The 17923-nt window shown below is 45.1% G+C and overlaps 1 protein-coding gene across 3 annotated transcripts in view; it reads left to right on the forward strand.

The window, feature by feature from the left end:
• The first annotated feature begins 726 nt into the window (after positions 1-726).
• Positions 727-17923, forward strand: part of LOC118789772 (regulator of G-protein signaling 7) — a 58168-nt gene continuing 40971 nt past the window's right edge. For all 3 annotated transcript variants that reach the window (XM_036546372.1, XM_036546374.1, XM_036546373.1), the window contains exons 1-2: positions 727-897; positions 1625-1742. In XM_036546372.1, the coding sequence (XP_036402265.1) occupies positions 1665-1742 (78 nt within the window). In that variant the 5' untranslated portion in view covers positions 727-897; positions 1625-1664. The remainder of the gene's footprint in view (positions 898-1624; positions 1743-17923) is intronic.

Raw genomic sequence — 17923 nt, forward strand, 5'->3', positions numbered from 1 at the left:
CAGCCTATCTTTTGAAAAGAGGGTTTGTTTTGTACTGTGGCCTATTTTTGGAATAAATATCACTGTCCCCCTCTTCCCTGCTTTTGCAGTTTGCTTCTGTCCTTGGGTGACGATTCAAATCCTTTCCTAGCAGACTGTGTCATCTGCATTAAGTCACAGACTTACAGGGAATATGTCATGCCCTAATGCTACAGTCAAAGAGAAGAACCACAAAAAAGTCTTATTTCACGGTGTTCCTCCTCCTCGTTGTATTTAGAAAAAGTGTATGTAATCATTATAATCATAATTCTTGAATACCCAAGTCAGGCTTTTCTTATGACCTAAAGAAGAAAGATGTCGGGCTCGGGAGACTTTTATACAGAGTACAAAGGCATTCAAAAACAACACATTAAGGTGTAAGCAATATACCAACAGTGGGCAGGACTTGGCAAGCTGGAACTGCCACTTGATTTATAAGGTTTTCACATATGGTAATTGAGAAGTCCTCTATTAGGCTATTTCGACTTTGTGCTGTGTGTTTTTGTAGAAACTGAATGCTACAGCTACTAACTGTATTATTATTATTATCATTATCATTATTATTATTATTATCATACAGCATAGCTCAGTATGTCCATTCACCCGCAGTAGATGCTGATGTGCTCGCTGTGGTTGGGTTTAATTCCTCGCGCGTGATTGGTCATAGGTCGGCGCGCGTTCACATAAAGCTGTGCTTGCCGCGCGCCTGTGCTCCAGCAGCGTTGTGAGAACAGAAGCGATGCCAAGTCTGCTTCTGCTGCCAGGTTTTCCTACTTTCCAATGAATTCTCACCGCATTCCTATGTCTGTCAGCTGACAAACTGCAGAGCGTCTCTCTGGTGAAGGAAAGGAGATTTTGCAGAAGCTGCGTGTGTCTGAGGTAAATGCACAGGAAGCGTGTTTCTTTACACGCAGCCTTTCACTGCCGTTGCATGGAGCAGGCTGATCGCGCCGCGGCGCTTTCGCAGGCGCTGTCTCCGGTGCTGAAATTGCTTATGGCTCGAGCAACACGCAAATTTCCAGGTCTGCCGTTTGACAGATGGGTACTGGATGCATTACTCAGGGATAGGGTCCGTCGAGGACGCCGGGCATGTTGATTTGTGGGACAAACCTCGGGGAACATATCGAACGGGGCTTGTGCATTGCAACCCCTGGAAATCTCTGCCTACATTTGCGCTACGAATATGCAGAGATGCTGGATATACCTTTTATCGTTTTGAAACGGTCGGAAATATGCATTGCATTATCTTTCTGTTCAACACTATTGTTTTCGCCTCAAGCTGGGATTGATACTGTATGGTACGGTTTTTGCCTTCTTGACGGCTATGCTGTAAAGGGTTTTCTGTTTGTTTCCGTTTTTCGGACGCGTTTGCTGTAATTTAACTTTCAGATCATTGCAGTGAAACAGGTGGGATCGTGAAGAATCATGCGCGCATATTTAGCAAATAGAGCCTGTATTATTAGTGAAGGTGCTAATAATAATTAGATATTTAGTGAAATGTGGTAGTCTTCTGTAACTGTTCTAATAATTAATTGAATAATTTAGCGTAATGACTTCAGTCACACAGAGGACTGTATTTTCACTCTGTTTCCCTGGTCCCTGCCAGCCGCACTTTGCAGCACCGTGGCTGTGGAAGGGTTGGGACCATGGCTCAGACAAACAGCTTTGGGCAGAGCAGCAATGGGATGGCAGACGAGTCCCCAAACATGCTGGTCTACAGAAAGGTAAGCCTCACAGGCACTCAGAGTTACCAAAGTCCTAACATGAAGCCAATTGCCTGTAATTGTGAAGCTATTTAGAACTATGAGAACAGGTATTGAACCATTCAAGTAAAAATCATTCACTAATGTTGTTATGGTGTGAGTCTGGAGGGAAATTTGATTTTGTAAGGGTTACTGTTTTCATGTTTGGGTTTCTGATTATCCAATGCAAAATATTGGCTTGGGAAGGATGAAACCAAGGTGTGTGGATTCTTTGAGGTACTCAGGAAACACTGAATCTTAGACAAACACACAAGAAATCAGTTTATCTGAATTTGAATACAACACAGTTGACTTTTAGCACTGGAGTAGTTTTACCAAAACAAGGACAGTTGACATTTTTGCTTGTAATCCATTCTTGTCTTACAATGAAAACTGAAAAGAAAGGACGAGATGAATTAAATCCTTCTGAGAGACTCTAATGGCTCATGTCAGAGTTGAAGTTACAGGAAATTTTGCGACCAGGTTTGCCATGGTGTGTTGATGTCTGTAAGTTTTCAGCAACAGCAACAGCCCTCCCACTCAGTATTACACCCCTCTGCAAACAGGAGTGCGCAGTTGGTCAGTCGGTGAGAGGTGAAACATGGCTTTTTCGCTTAGCCTATATTTTTGCCTGTTTTGTGTTTACGTTCGCAGCAGTGTTGTTCGGAGCTGCGGGGGGGGGGTTCAGGTCTCTGTGGAGTGGAGCACTCTGCTGTGAGTGAATTGGCTCTCTCTGTGTTGAAAACTCCTGGCTGACTCCAGATCAGAGCTTCTGCCCACATGTGACTGTGCTGTTCTGATGTGGCTTTAATGTCTGAACTCCAGTAACTCCAATAGTTTGATATTGAATATCCTCCTGGGTCTTTAAAGATTAATTATAAAAAGACTGCAGATAAAAGAAGGCATTTCCCCTCATATTGTTTAAAAGCAGCACCTTTGTGCTCTAAATTGTACTGAATTGCACTGAAGAAGCTCATTCAGTACAGCAGCCAGGCCTGGGCCTTACTCTAACACTGGAAATGCAGCTATGAATGAAGAAAATGGTGTCTCTGTCAATGTGCATGAGGTGTCTCCCCTCGCCATTTCATGATTTATGTTGCAGAACAAACAAAACAAACACACGCGCACACACACACACACACACACACACACACACACACACACACACACATACACACTCACACACACCCACACACACACACACACACACACACACACACACACACACACACATACACACACAGGTTCCAAGAAACAGACACAGGAAGATACTGCATAGCGAATATGGTTCTGAATCTTCTTTTGTTGTTCTTTTGTCCAGAGGACATCAGCGCCAGAGTAAGGCCATGTCATTATGATTTAAAACAGTGCAGCACTTGCCCACCGCAGCTAGTGAGGCATTGATACAGGAGGAGACATTTTAACCTTAACAAGAGTCTTTCTGCCGGCCTGTGTGGACCACAGATGCCTCAAACCAATGGCAAAAGAATGTTACTAAAATTGTAGCATGAAATATGTATCAAGTAAAAATGAACAAATTAGATCAGAATGATTGGAAGTGTGGCAGGTGTTCAGCTTAATTGTGATGCAGCCTCTTTTCACAATGAAAAGATGGACACCAAGAACGGTGTGTTATGCAGATCTGATTACCCACAGATCCAATCTGTGCTTTAAGAATGCAGTGCAGTTTTACCAGCATTTTCCCAATAATTATATTCTGCAACATTATTTAAAATGCCTAAATTGCAAATTCTTCATTTATACAGTGAGTGAGGATAAAATTATGTTTTTGGCCATATAAAGGGAGAGATTATCTGTAGGTTGTTCTCTAGGAGCTAATGTTCGAATTTTACATCTCAGTGGAATTAGTGTTGAGGAAGAAGAAGAATTAGAGTTGTATTACTGATCATCAACAACATTCATACACATTTCCATAATATGACCTGACCAAATGAAGGGGAGATGTCGAGTAATAATGATTAATGTCTTAATGTATCATTAAAGTATTATTATTATAAAGTTTTGTAGATTCCATTAATTTCAACATGTTACATAACTGAAAGACTAAAATGCACACAATTCTGTCTCATAACGACAGCTGTCTATCAAGTGTAGGAGGACTACGCTTTTCTGCTCATGAAATCTCTATACTCATCTGCTGGCCATAGGAAAGAAATTTAGGAACCACCAATTAAGTGGATGATTTGGGATATGTGATGCACATTTTCAAAGAGCTGTTTCAGAGAGCTCCTCCAGTTGGGGCACCCATATCAGAATTTTATAACAGAAATTCCACTGCAGACATGTTATCTTGTTTTTTGCCTGTAGATGTGTGTTCTGACAGATTGCTTTCACAGATTGCAAGTTTGTGAAGAACAACCACAGTGTGCATTATTAGAGTGACAGGTGCAAAATATTCTATTTGTAAGCTGCAAGTTTGAGTGGATTTATAATTTTTGGGGTTATTTGTTCACATATTCAGAATTCTGGGATCACTTGGAATACTAGATGTGGTAATTGTGACAGCTGTAAGATGTGTCTCTATCAGGCATCTGTTGACTCTCTAGCAAACCTTTTGGAATTTTGCAATGTTTACTGACAAATGTACTCATTATTACCTAAGTTCATGAAGAAGTTATTTGTTATATAACAATACATTATTGCTCAAACATGTATGCACAGGTATGTTGTTCAGGGGTTAATGACCAAGGCTTATAAAATAATGGCAGCCTGGAGTCTGCCACATAATGGCAGTAGGAGTCAAAGAAGCTCTATTTATTGGACTGGATAAGGCTGTTTGTCAAGAAAATAAATAAGAGACATATCCCATTCGTCATTAGATCAGAACAGCACCGTGAACACTGAGAACATAGTGCCCATCTGATCCACCGGGAAATTCAAGCATCGCATGCGTCCACAAGCCTTAATGTTCATTTCTTTCCAGTTACATTGTTTCAGGTTTGCTGAGCTCAAAAGCACATTTCTGTGAATAACGCTCTGCATGCAGGCCAAGCGCGAGAGGCAGCTGAAATTTTCATGTGGGCCAAAAGCAGCCGGAGCACTCAGTAGGACCTGGAGCCTCCTCTTCCTGCAGGCCGCGCGGGGCGGAGAGTGACACGCTGCTGGTGACACAGCTGTGATTCATCTCCCTCCTGACATTCATTAATCCCCACGTCACACGGCCTCAGAGCCACTCCTGCCCAAAACGGTTTCACACCCTCACCCTCAGACTCAGGACTCTGCTGCTCCACCCAGCCTTCTGCAGCTCTGACTCACACAGGTAGCCTGATCTGGCTGTGTGAGACACATACCTTTATCTGCTACCTTTAACATGCCTTCTCAAAGGCATGCTGCATTTCCAGTGTACCTTTACTTTACTGTATTCCAGTTTTCAGTAGATCAGATTTGCCTGGAACACTGGAACAGACATTTTTTATTTAGGTCACCTGAGAATACTCACACTCTATCTCAGCTCAAAGTAACCTATCACATTTACTGGGGAGGCTATATAACACACTAACCTATACTTTCACAGATTTTAACACATTTTGACTTAATTGCCCCCTCTGGAGTAATTTTCCTGTAGCAGTGAGACTTGAGCTGTCCATACAGCACGCCTAATTAAAAGCTTGTTGACACTCGGCCTTTGGCATGGCCCTCTATCGGTGTGCTGTTACCACTGACAGCTGCTCTAATCCATATGTGCCTCTGGAACTGCTGCTGCCACAGCGGCACTGTGAGGACTGACCATCAGAGCAGCCATCACAGAGGGGACAGCTAACACTGCACAGGCACCACTGACCATCAGAGCAGCCATCACAGAGGGGACGGCTAACACTGCACAGGCACCACTGACCATCAGAGCAGCCATCACAGAGGGGACAGCTAACACTGCACGCCTAAGCAGGCATCACTGACCATCACAGCAGCCATCACAGAGGGGACGGCTAACACTGCACAGGCACCACTGACCATCAGAGCAGCCATCACAGAGGGGACGGCTAACACTGCACGCCTAAACTGACCATCAGAGCAGCCATCACAGAGGGGACGGCTAACACTGCACGCCTAAACTGACCATCAGAGCAGCCATCACAGAGGGGACGGCTAACACTGCACGCCTAAACTGACCATCAGAGCAGCCATCACAGAGGGGACAGCTAACACTGCACGCCTAAGCAGGCATCACTGACCATCAGAGCAGCCATCACAGAGGGGACGGCTAACACTGCACAGGCACCACTGACCATCAGAGCAGCCATCACAGAGGGGACGGCTAACACTGCACGCCTAAACTGACCATCAGAGCAGCCATCACAGAGGGGACAGCTAACACTGCACGCCTAAGCAGGCACCAAAAGGACAGTGCATGCAGTACTCACATAGCAGCAAATACAGTACACACACAGGGCATCATCATAGCTATAATGCTAGCAGCCCCCAGCACATCTTCCCAGTAACTATTCTCCACAGGACTTTATCCTTTAAATTCTGTAAATGTTGACCCCTGACCCTGCTGCTGGGTTTCTGTACCTTAATGGTTCACCTGAAATATAGAACAGTGCTGTTTGGCATACGAAGCTCAAAGCGTGAATCATTGCTTAATTCGAAAAATGCCTGTGAAACATTTTTGCCGTAACTGTTTAGTTCAGATGTGCGGTTGTTAACAGTCTATCAAAAATACTTTCCTAGAAGGGGCAGGACAGCTCACTCAAAGCTAATTACAGACTGCTCTTTTCGGGAAACAAAGGGAGAGCTTTACTTTAAAAGAGGTTTTCAGCCACAGCAATGGCCAAATTCCAAGTGTGGATTTGGGAAGGGCCTGCTGCCAAAATGCGGTTTAAGGGACGTTTTATTTAGAATACAATGTGTTTGGTTTTTCACACATAAAAATGTAGAGCAGTGTTACTTTCTCAGCTCAAAATAAAACAAAAACAAGGCGCCCTGCAACCGTTTCGAACGCAGATGCACGCTTACTGCCAGAGGTCAGGTGGACAGTGACATGGTGTGGAGGTTATCATGACACTTAACAACACACTGACATGTGCTGTAAATATCACAATGACAGCTAACAGGCATTAAAAAGTGATCCTTTAAATGCAAAGCTGTGAAGTTCATACGGTTTATCTGAAAGGATGTGAGGTCAGCAGTGGACGCTGTGCAGATCCCGTTCCCAGGTGCAGTGTCACCACGTACCCATTGGCATGGTGCTCAACCTGAACCCATTTAGTAAATGAGTATACAGCTCTGTAAATGTATCATATGCGCAATGTAAACTGGGTCAGGTTACCTACAGATAAATGGTAATAACATTATTAGCATTATACAGCATTATTTTCCATTTAGCTTGTGATATAGGGCATATCACAATTTGCTGTGGTGAGGAAATATATTAATAGTGTAGCTGTTCGTTCTGAGGCTGTGTGCTGAACAGTAGTTTCTTTTCAAAAGCGTCATTGTTGTGCTGACTAATATCATACAGCAGCAGTTATTTGCAGTTTGGAAGTTTTTAAGGCTCTGATGTGTTGACTCAGATGAAACTCCTACAGAAATAATTGAAATGAGAGCCATGTCATCCATCTTGTGATTCATTCTGAATTTCCTGAAGAAGAGACTCGGTTATAAATGCGGTGTAAATAGATTAGTGACCAGGATTTCTTTTCTGTCCTGCCTGCCCAGTAGGTTTCACTGTTCATGGCCAAATGTAAGAAACTGACCACTTATTGCTGTGCTCTATTAGGCCCATAGCTATATCACCAGTAACAGAGGCCCAGTCACACAGTAGCTATGTAACCTAAATATTTTAACCACTATTTACTGTGGTCAATATAACCAATGTAACTAAGGTCCTCATACAAGGCAATTGGAATCATTATTTTTAAGCCAATCACAAATTTTCAGCCAATCACAGATTTTCAAAACTGAGACCCTGTAGATGTCATGGAAAGTGACAGATCCATAGCAACAAGGTTAGACACAGAAAAGCACACAAAAATGAAGAACTGACACATTCTAGGGCCCCTAACATGAACTCCATTCCCTGTGGAAGCACCATTGTGTGTTTAACTGTTTTTTACACAGCCCGATGGTAAGAGGCTTCTGAGAAGTGTAGATAATTAATGCTAACCATATTCTGGAAGAGAAGAAATGCGCCTAAATAAACCTTTACTTTACTTTACTAAATAAACCTTTGACCCAATTCCCCATTCTGTAGTCCTTATTGAAAAGCCGTGTAACTATAAACACTGAATACATTTTAAACAAAGACAGTGTCCTCAGAGATTTCAGCTGAGTTCAAGTCTTTCAGTCGAGTGGAAATAGCTCTGTGCTCAGAGCTCCTGCTGTCCTGCTTTTCCAGTGATGGGGAGGAAACAGACTGCAGTCAGCTCCCCTGCAAATCCCTGCTGCCTGTCAATCACTGTGAGGTTACAGAAACCGAGGCTCCCCTCCCTGTACCCATATGCTTTCTAATGCTGCTAACCCCAGAAAGTAATGCTGTATTGCACCACCACATGAGCAGGAATTCTGCAGTGTTTCTGAAGCTGTGATGCTGTCGCCACAGTGATGCCTGCCACACTGTGTGCTCACTGTTTCTGCTGAGCTGGAAACGCACGCAGCTCTCAGAAAGGCATTGCTCATTATGTGCCATCATGGTGTTTGCGAAGTTTCTCTGGTGGATCAGGGTCAAAGGCCTGTGGGGCATGCATTCAAGTCCATGCAGATGGAGTCAGTAATTTCCCATCAGTTCTGAATCATACACTCCTGTTTGTTGGTCAGGGAAGATGTACAATAACATGACAGCCAACAGTGCATTGGCCATTTTCAATAACTGACCCTGCCGGAGACAGAGAGTGGTTTTACAGTAGGGATGTCCTGTCTTCTGCTGGCAGAGAGTGGTTTTACAGTAGGGATGTCCTGTCTTCTGCTGCTCATTGGAGGAGAGCTGGAGAGCATGTTGGCGGTTGGCGCAGAAGCCCAGGACTGGCCAGCTGTGAATCAGAGCCTTCACCTCGTTCCCTCTCTCGAGCCACTGCGTGAGTGTGCTGTCTCAGAGCGATGGATAGATTGCACATCGTTCAATACTAATGCTTTTGAATGCATTTTAAAGGTCAGCAAGCACAAATAAAAGGGGCACATTTTGCTCCAGGTGCTCTTGGTGGATTGTCTAAGGATTTGTGCCTTCTTGTTGTCGGGGCAATGAGCCGTTCGACTGAGGGGCTGAATCCTGCAGCTTCACCCATCTAACGCACACTTCGCATTTCTATACGCTTTGGGGTTTGCTGAACATTTCTGTATATTGTGCTTCCTCTAGGTGCACATTGTTAGTTTCATTACATACAACATAATTTCTGGACATTTGAAAAATGCTATTGTAATAGGCCACTGCGACACACATTCCTCTAAAGCATATGTTACCTGAAAGCTTTCCTCAGGTGGCTCTGCTGACAGAGACATCGGTGGAATGAATCACTGGGGCTAATGAGGCATTTGCTCACCAAGCTATGGAAAGGCTGTACTAGCACATGGCTTAGTACACCGTCTGCACAGCCTGTGGGCTCTGTGGCCAAACACGGTGCGTGTAAGATGTCATTCTCTCTCTTCTGAAACGGGTGCAGATCAGCTGGAGGTGAAAGACTGACATGCAGAGTGTGGCTCTAAACAGCAGCCTTCATCAGAGAGTTGATACTGTGGATCAGATCGACTCCAGCGTATCAGGACTCTGTTTCTCTCTGACATTGAAACCAGCAATGATGGAGTTAACTGCAGGTGTTCAGTATGAGCTCACACATCATGTTGCCTGGAACACTGAATGTTGAGTTATAGCTGATACCCAAGGATGAAGATATATATATATATATATATATATATATTTATACATAAATACTTTAAGACTTCTTAAAATGTAAGGCAAGTTTCATTGTTCATAATCGGATTCCACCAGACAGCTATTTTGAAAATAAATAAATAAATAAACAGATCAAGGAAACTTTCCGTTGCTTTTTTAAAAAAAGCCTGACTTGATCTACATTAGTCATACTTTAACTAGTACACTACACTCTATGACACCACCTTATTCTCAGCAACTGAACTTTTTTTCCAGTGAGTCAAGCAAGCTAATTTATGTGAAGATACTTTACATCTGAAACAGATCTGCTGCCTTGAGTCACAAAGCTTGGTGGTACGGGCCCTGATAAGCGAGTTATAGACAACACAAGTGTAGCTCACTGAGTGCCGTTGCCATGGGAACACAGCCCCATCATGCCTCATTCCTCACGATGAAGTGAATGGCAGAGAGAAGTCAGACTCCTCATAACAGCGCAGTCCAAAGGAGTGTGCCCGTGAATGAACTCACTAATGAGACTGGTAGAAATAAACCAATAGAAACAAAAAAGGAAGTAATGCAGATTTAATTTTCACATTAATCTCATATTCTACCCTCTGTTTCTCTCGGACTGCACATTAGCATATTTATCATGCAAAATGCACAGCAATCAAACAGGGAAATTCAGTTGGCTGTGGAGTCTGAGGGAGTCCATGCTCAGCCTCACATTCGGATGTGGCGGGGGGGGGGTGATATTTCCCCATAACAAGGAATGAGACCCTGTGCACTATACTGTATACTGTAGTGTATCCTGTAGTGTGTCAGTATTTTCCACAAGCTCTACATATTCCCATTGTATTTATTGTTGTGTTTTAACAAATAGAACTACACAAGTCAAGACTGGTCCTTTTCTTGGTTAGACTTTGTACAATGACACTGTGTGATAAATGATACTCTAACACCCTCAGACTGACCCTGCTGCCAGCTCATCCTCCCAACCCAGCTGGAGGGTTCAGTGTGAGTGAGCCTGTATGTACAGTACAGTTAGTCTGTATATATGTACACTGAGCCTGTATGTACAGTACAGTTAGCCTGTATATATGTACACTGAGCCTGTATGTACACTGAGCCTGTATAGGCTGTATAGCCACAATTTCGTTGTACCCCACCGTGCAATGAAAATAAAGTCTATTCTATTCTATTCTATTCTATGTACAGTACAGTTAGCCTGTATATATGTACACTGAGCCTGTATGTACAGTACAGTTAGCCTGTATATATGTACACTGAGCCTGTATGTACAGTACAGTTAGTCTGTATATATGTACACTGAGCCTGTATGTACAGTACAGTTAGTCTGTATATATGTACACTGAGCCTGTATGTACAGTACAGTTAGCCTGTATATATGTACACTGAGCCTGTATGTACAGTACAGTTAGTCTGTATATATGTACACTGAGCCTGTATGTACAGTACAGTTAGCCTGTATATATGTACACTGAGCCTGTATGTACACTGAGCCTGTATCACCTCACCCAGTGGATGGGAATTAAAGCCCTCAGCTGAGTTGTCTTTCTGTGTGTGTGCTCTTATGCGATCACAGCGCGGTGGTCACATCCTGCACAGCAGGGCTTTCACACTGTGAGCGTTAATGATGGATTGATTGTGATAGGTGCATTTCCTCATTAGCGCGGTGTGTGATTGAGCTGCCGGCCTATATCCCGCCTGTCTGACCCGCTCCTGTCTGCCGCAGCCTGGGCTGCTGCTGACAGGGCCACAGGCATCGTCTCACCCTGCATCACACGGCCCTCACACTGCTCATCCCCTCACCCGCACACCCACCTCTGAGAGCCCAGAGCGACCACCTGCTGGGTCTTTTACTGCATGTTCCTCTGTCAATCCTCCTAATTTAATTATTGCTTAAATAATTGCTTAAAGTAAATATGCATTTTGCAATATATTGGAATATACTGCATAATCTAATATAATATAATATAATATAATATGTTCATGCTCGTATGGAAATGGAGGGGGACACAGCCTTGAATGGATGGTGTTAAAGCCCCACTGCATTATGGGGACTCAGTGGTGACAGGGAGAGTGCATTGTAATGGTAAGACCCCAGAGCTGGCAAAGTCTGGGTTCCCTGAGTATTATTGCCAAAATGAGGAACAACTGAAAGAGAGAGGAAGAAACAGAGCTTGGTATGCTGTGCAACATCAGAGGGTGAGGGAAAGGTCTGCACTGAAGGGTCATCACCCCCCACCTGCCTGAGCTTTACACCAGAGAGACAGCAGACATGCACTCAGACAAAGATCCTGTGTCACAGCAAACTTTACAGTCTGGAGGAAAAATAATGATGTGATGTTGTGATGCTGTAACCAGAGCAACCAGAGGGAAGGTAGATTATATCAGGGATCAACACCAGCCCTCCAAACTGCCACTTAAATAAGGCAGACTTCACGCTGTATGGGCAGCAATGTTTGTACAGTGCTTAATTTTTATGTCATATATTTTCATTACTCGACTGCAGAGTTTGGGACTGTTTTTGAACATTCTATAACTTATTTCTGAGAAATTAACATGTCCTTGAGCAAAAGTACAGGTTTCTGAGGAATCAAGAACTGAGCTCATGCAAAAAATAGGCCAACTGTGTGTTACCTGTGTTAGAGTATTTCTGAATGTATCCTCACAAAGGCATTGACAGATGACATCAACAGCATTTCAGAGTGTGTATAACGCAGCTCAGAGTGTGTATAACGCAGCTCGGAGTGTGTATGTGGAGGACATCAAAGGCCAGGAACAGAGCCTCTCTCTCGGCAGGAGAGTCAGGGGACACCAGGGCGTGAGTGACTGACAGACAGACAGATGAGTGACAGGCAGATGCATGAAACCACGGCCCTTTCTGAAGTGCTTATGAACCTTCCCTGTCTGTCCTCAGTGACACTGCCCTGCCTTCCAGACTGTGACATTCCTCAGTTACAAAGCGGATGCAGTACAAAGAGAGAGAGCTGTGGAAGCACAGGGGGTCAGAGCCCTTTGCATACGAGTGAATATATGAATATCCACAGCCACATGCTGTCAGGATGTTACTGTACATCAGTTCAATCCACATATAGCAGATACATCAGTAGCATGAAGTAAACATAACAGCCCATCTTATGTGAATGCTTAGTTTGTCATGCACAGCTGTGCATTGAAAGGGGCAGCATCCCTCCAGAGTAAAGAGTAAAGAACACTACCCTGCAGCACACAAACGCATCTGAAGCTATGCATGAATTACATTACATCACATTATTGCCATTTAGCAAATGCTCTTATCCAGAGTGACTAACCTGGGTTACAGTTTTTTACAATGTTATCCATTTATACAGCTGGATATTTACTGAGGTTACAAGTCCTGATCCTTCACCTCTATGCTACACTAAATGCCACACTCACTCACTCACTCAGCCATACTCAAAGATGTGTTTCTCAGAGCTCGATCAAGTGATAGGAGGCAATCAGAGACACTTGGAGCCGCATAAAACCTGTAAGTATTTCTGTGCCACTCCTCAGCTTTCAGTGGGAATCCAGATGTGCTGCTCAGGGCTCCGGGGCAGAAAACTCTTCCTTTCATTATCCAGAGCTTTCTTTCACTGATGTTAGAACACTGCATTTCGCCTCTCCAGTGAATTAGGAATGAATGGATACTGAATTTCGGACTCCCTGAAACAAATCCCGCATTGTTTTCCATCTCAGTATGAGCTATAAAACATCATCGTGGCTGTGCTGAATCTGAGGCTTTTATCTCTGTATCACTGGTACTTTCTGCTTCCTGTCTGCACAATGCACAGTAAGGGTTTTCTATCCAAAGAGAGAGAGCAAAATGCACTCCTTTATATGAGACTTCAATCATAAAACAGTTTCACTTTAGCTTGTTTAAGTGTTTAATAAAAATAAGGGCTCCTTGATGTGTGACACAGCTAACCTGCTGGTGTGCAGCACACTTCTCATCTCTACCTCGTCATCGTGCCTAAACACATGCTGACAAAAGCAGGGAAACAGGATCTGTAGGAAGCGGAAAACGGGTTCCCAGAGAGCTGCATGGTGGAGCAGGGGAGCGACAGGCAGGAGAACAGGATGTGCCTGGGACACAGCGAGAGGGCTTGGGGGGCCTTTGCTTGGAGACCACCAGAGTGAGGCTCCCAGATTGACTGAGGGCAGAGTCTCAGATAGCCTAGATATTGTTCCAGTTGATTATTATCATTGCTTACAACAGTGCACCATAATGTTAAATAGCTTCCAGGATTTGAAAAAATTGATTGTGGACATTTGAGTACAGAAAGCTGAAATCTGATGTAATTAAGACTAAACTTGACTTCAGAAGGGAAGTGAATACACCTCAGATAATTTAAACTCCTGTAAAAGGCAAAGTGCTGAGCAGTGCTCTCGGTTAGTGAGTCTCGGTGCTGAGCAGTGCTCTCGGTGAGTGAGTCTCAGTGCTGAGCAGCGCTCTCCTGCCTGGGGCAGTGTGGGTGAGTGAGTCTCGGTGCTGAGCAGCGCTCTCCTGCCTGGGGCAGCGTGGGTGAGTGAGTCTCGGTGCTGAGCAGCGCTCTCCTGCCTGGGGCAGCGTGGGTGAGTGAGTCTCGGTGCTGAGCAGCGCTCTCCTGCCTGGGAATTTTGCGCTGGGCAGGCCGCTGCACATCCAGCAACCGGCACGAGATTTGTCTCACTTTTATCAGAAGCTAAAAATAGACTCCCTCCCAAATCCGAATGCCTCGTCAGTTTCCACCCGGAGCTCCGGGCTGCTCTCCGACAGTCAATGGCCCTGCTGGCTGCAGATAAGACTCCTCAAAACAAGCTGCACTCCTCACAGCTCCGACTCTGACGGTGCAAAGCCCAGTTAAACCCTCGTCCCTCTGCCATTTGAGAGCCCGGTTTGACACACAGGTGCGGCTGTGTCTGCTGTTCTGTAGAGCCAAGTGTGAGGCAGCCCAGACTCTCCCGTATCCTGTGTGAAGTGGAGCTGGTGATGAGCGTGGCAAGGCCTGCCTCAGATTGTATGGCCTTGCAGATTGTACGCTGTCAGGTGTAGAGCAATGTTTAGCCACATAGGTGTTTATTTCTGTCCTCTCACAGTGGAGGTGCCACCTGACAGCAGCATAACTTTCCATACATTACAGCAGACACATGTAGTCATGAATCTGCACATCCGTTGAAGTGTTAAGGTTGGTGTAAATTTCTCATTGTGTTTGTGTTGCAGTTCAGTTAGAGCTCAGACAGAGCGGTTTGTCAGTGTCACCACACAGGAGTGGTGAGGAGAGGCCATTGGAAGGTCACATGTTCCAGGGCTTCTTAGTGCCAATGTCAATGGACTAAGTATCACGTGACAGAGACTCCTTTAAAATGTTTGGCAATATCTTTCATAGCAAGCCATATATACCCTGATACTTCCTGTCAATGTACTTATTCATACCTCACAGCCCTCTCCCTTGCAAATCAACAGTCTAATGCTTCTCACATAAGTGACAAAATCCTGTAAAAGATGGTAATTAACTGTTTGCTAAAATTTCCCTCTGGATTATTTATTAGCCTTAATTGCATTAGTTGATGCAACTGTCATCACTAATGTTTGATATTGTGTCAGTGCCAGAGGTCAAAGGTCAGCCAGTGTTTGTCATGCCGTTTAGCTGCTAAATGACAAAAGCTGCCAGAGGTGGGCAGTTGCAGCCACTCACTGTGGAACAAACTCTGCAGCAACAGCGACACCGGCTGAGTCACGGTCCCCGCAGGCCCGCTAACCGACAGGCTGCCAGAGTGAAGGAGCATGGGATAGCACTCTCCAGCAGGAGCCTGAGCCAGACTCCCTCCCAGCAGAGCCGCGCTGGGGGCGTCTATCCCACAGTGCACTGCACACATGAGTCTACAGTGAATGGTGAGATCACACACTGGAACCAAGAGGTTCACCAGCTTTTCATCAGTCTTCAGCACAAGAGACACAAGTGTATGTAGTGCAGTGCATTGCAGTAATCGAGTCTCTGGTTGGGAGTTGTGCTATTCTACGTAGCTGTAAATATTTCAGGTTTGATCTTCTCTCTGATGATATATGGCACTTGATAACAGGTGGAACCTTGCGCTGCTATGCATGAGAGTGTGTGTGGAAGCGATCCCAGTCCCTGGGGTGCAGTTTGCAGTGCGGAGAAAGCAGGCTTGCAGAGTACACTACATCACTACATCCACAACCAGTCTCAAGTGCCACTTATCTCTGCCCTCAGTCATTGAGGACAGTAGCTATGGATGCCGGGGTTCCCCCATCTTTGTGTCAGGAGTCAGGGAAGGGGCCTTGAGTGGAAGCCTAAGCATGGCTGACAGGGCAGCACTCAGCAGACATTCATCCCATTGAGGGAGAATCATCCTGATCTCTCAGCCCAGCTTAAATAAAGCCTTCTTGAGTATGTGGCTGAACGCGGGTACCGCAGCCAATCAGAGGAGTGAAACGGAGCGTTCAGCATCAGGGGCAAAGACGACCACAGACCTGAATTAAGACTGCAGCGGATGACCTGCTTAAATGTATGTAATTCACAAGAGGAGTGACCTGACTACATACATGCACACTGCCCTCCCTATTTTTACACCCCTGGCTAAACTGGAACCCAGAAAAATACTAAAAAGAGAAAATGTACTGGATGATTTTTTTTCTGCTTGGAAAAAAATTTAAGTTATATTTTAATCTTAATAGAGTTTCAAGGAGCAAATTATTATTATTCACAAATAATGTATTTAAATCCAGATTGCTGCCTATACTCGTGGGCATGCTGTGTGTGTGTGTGCGTATGAGTGTGTATGTGTGTGTGTGTGTGCGTATGAGTGCGTATGTGTGTGTGTGTGTGTGTGTGTGTGTGTGTGCGTATGAGTGCGTATGTGTGTGTGTGTGTGTGTGCGTATGAGTGCGTATGTGTGTGTGTGCGTATGAGTGTGTATGTGTGTGTGTGTGCGTATGAGTGCGTATGTGTGTGTGTGTGTGTGTATGAGTGCGTATGTGTGTGTGTGTGTGTGTGTGTGTGCGTATGAGTGCGTATGTGTGTGTGTGTGTGTGTGTGTGTGTGTGTGTGTGCGTATGAGTGTGTATGTGTGTGTGTGTGTGCGTATGAGTGCGTATGTGTGTGTGTGTGTGTGTGTGTGCGTATGAGTGCGTATGTGTGTGTGTGTGTGTGTATGTGTGTAAGTGTGTGTGCGTGTGTATATGCTCTTTCTGTGTATTTGTGAGCAGGTACCACATTGGCTCCTAATGACGGCATAAACATTAGCAGTGGAGGTGGGTTCTGGGTGGGACTGGGGCGGGGGTGCTCGGGGGTGATTCTCAGGAGCATAGTTTGTTTTGTGAACCTCAGTAACCCCTAAAATGTCAAATAAGGATAAATGTTGCCATTTAAAGTCTCTCAGATGTGACTCAAAGCAGTAGAACTGCTGCAGAATATTCATGAGGAGGGACCCCTGGGACAGCAGACAGGAGCAGAGCCGCGTGGGCCCCAGGGGACCCTCCCTGCTTTCAGCGTGTTTTCTGTGCAGATGGGAGGCTTGCCTGGTGAGCCTCCGCCCCTCTCTGGCAGCACGGCCGCGCGTCTGGGGTGCGAGCACTGTGCACTGAGACCGCCGCTCTCTGGCAGCGCGGCCGCGCGTCTGGGGTGCGAGCGCTGTGCACTGAGACCGCCGCTCTCTTCCTGTTTACTCTGCAACAGCACAAACAGGACAATTCCAGCCAGTGTTGGATAAAAATCATCCACCACATGGTCCTGAAATTTCACACAGTGCCGCTTCGCTGTGGCTGTGTCACCTCTCCATGTTCTGAGGCTCCTCAGGAGAACAAAAGCTCACCTGTGCTTTCCGTCATCTCTCAAGCCCATCTGGAAGTACTCTGAAAAGCAGAAAAATGGCACAATACCATTGGTCAGTTACAGTCTTTTAAAATAATACAGTGCAAGAATAAGCAAATGTAGCAAATGCAGGCCAGTGAAGCAGCAGAGGAGTGTATGGACACCATTCAGCCTTTTACCTGACAAAGGGAAATGCCCACAGGGTAGAGCATCATTACAGTATATACCACGGCAGGCATGCTCCTCTGCCCCGTTGCTGCTCCTCTCTGACAGCAGAGCCATTCTAAAGAAGAGAACTACAGCCTCAGGCTACACTGGCCACACGGGCTGAATATATGTCCTGTCAGCAGCATATAGGGACCTTTCTTACACACAGGTGTTATTTCAGACTGCAGTACAGTCAGTGTTGCTGTGTCTACAGAGAAGACATCTTAACCTCATTCTACTGCACAGAAAGTACATATCTGCACGTGTCACATATC

The sequence above is a fragment of the Megalops cyprinoides genome, chromosome 15 (genome assembly GCF_013368585.1).
Source record: "Megalops cyprinoides isolate fMegCyp1 chromosome 15, fMegCyp1.pri, whole genome shotgun sequence".
Taxonomy (NCBI): Eukaryota; Metazoa; Chordata; class Actinopteri; order Elopiformes; family Megalopidae; genus Megalops; species Megalops cyprinoides.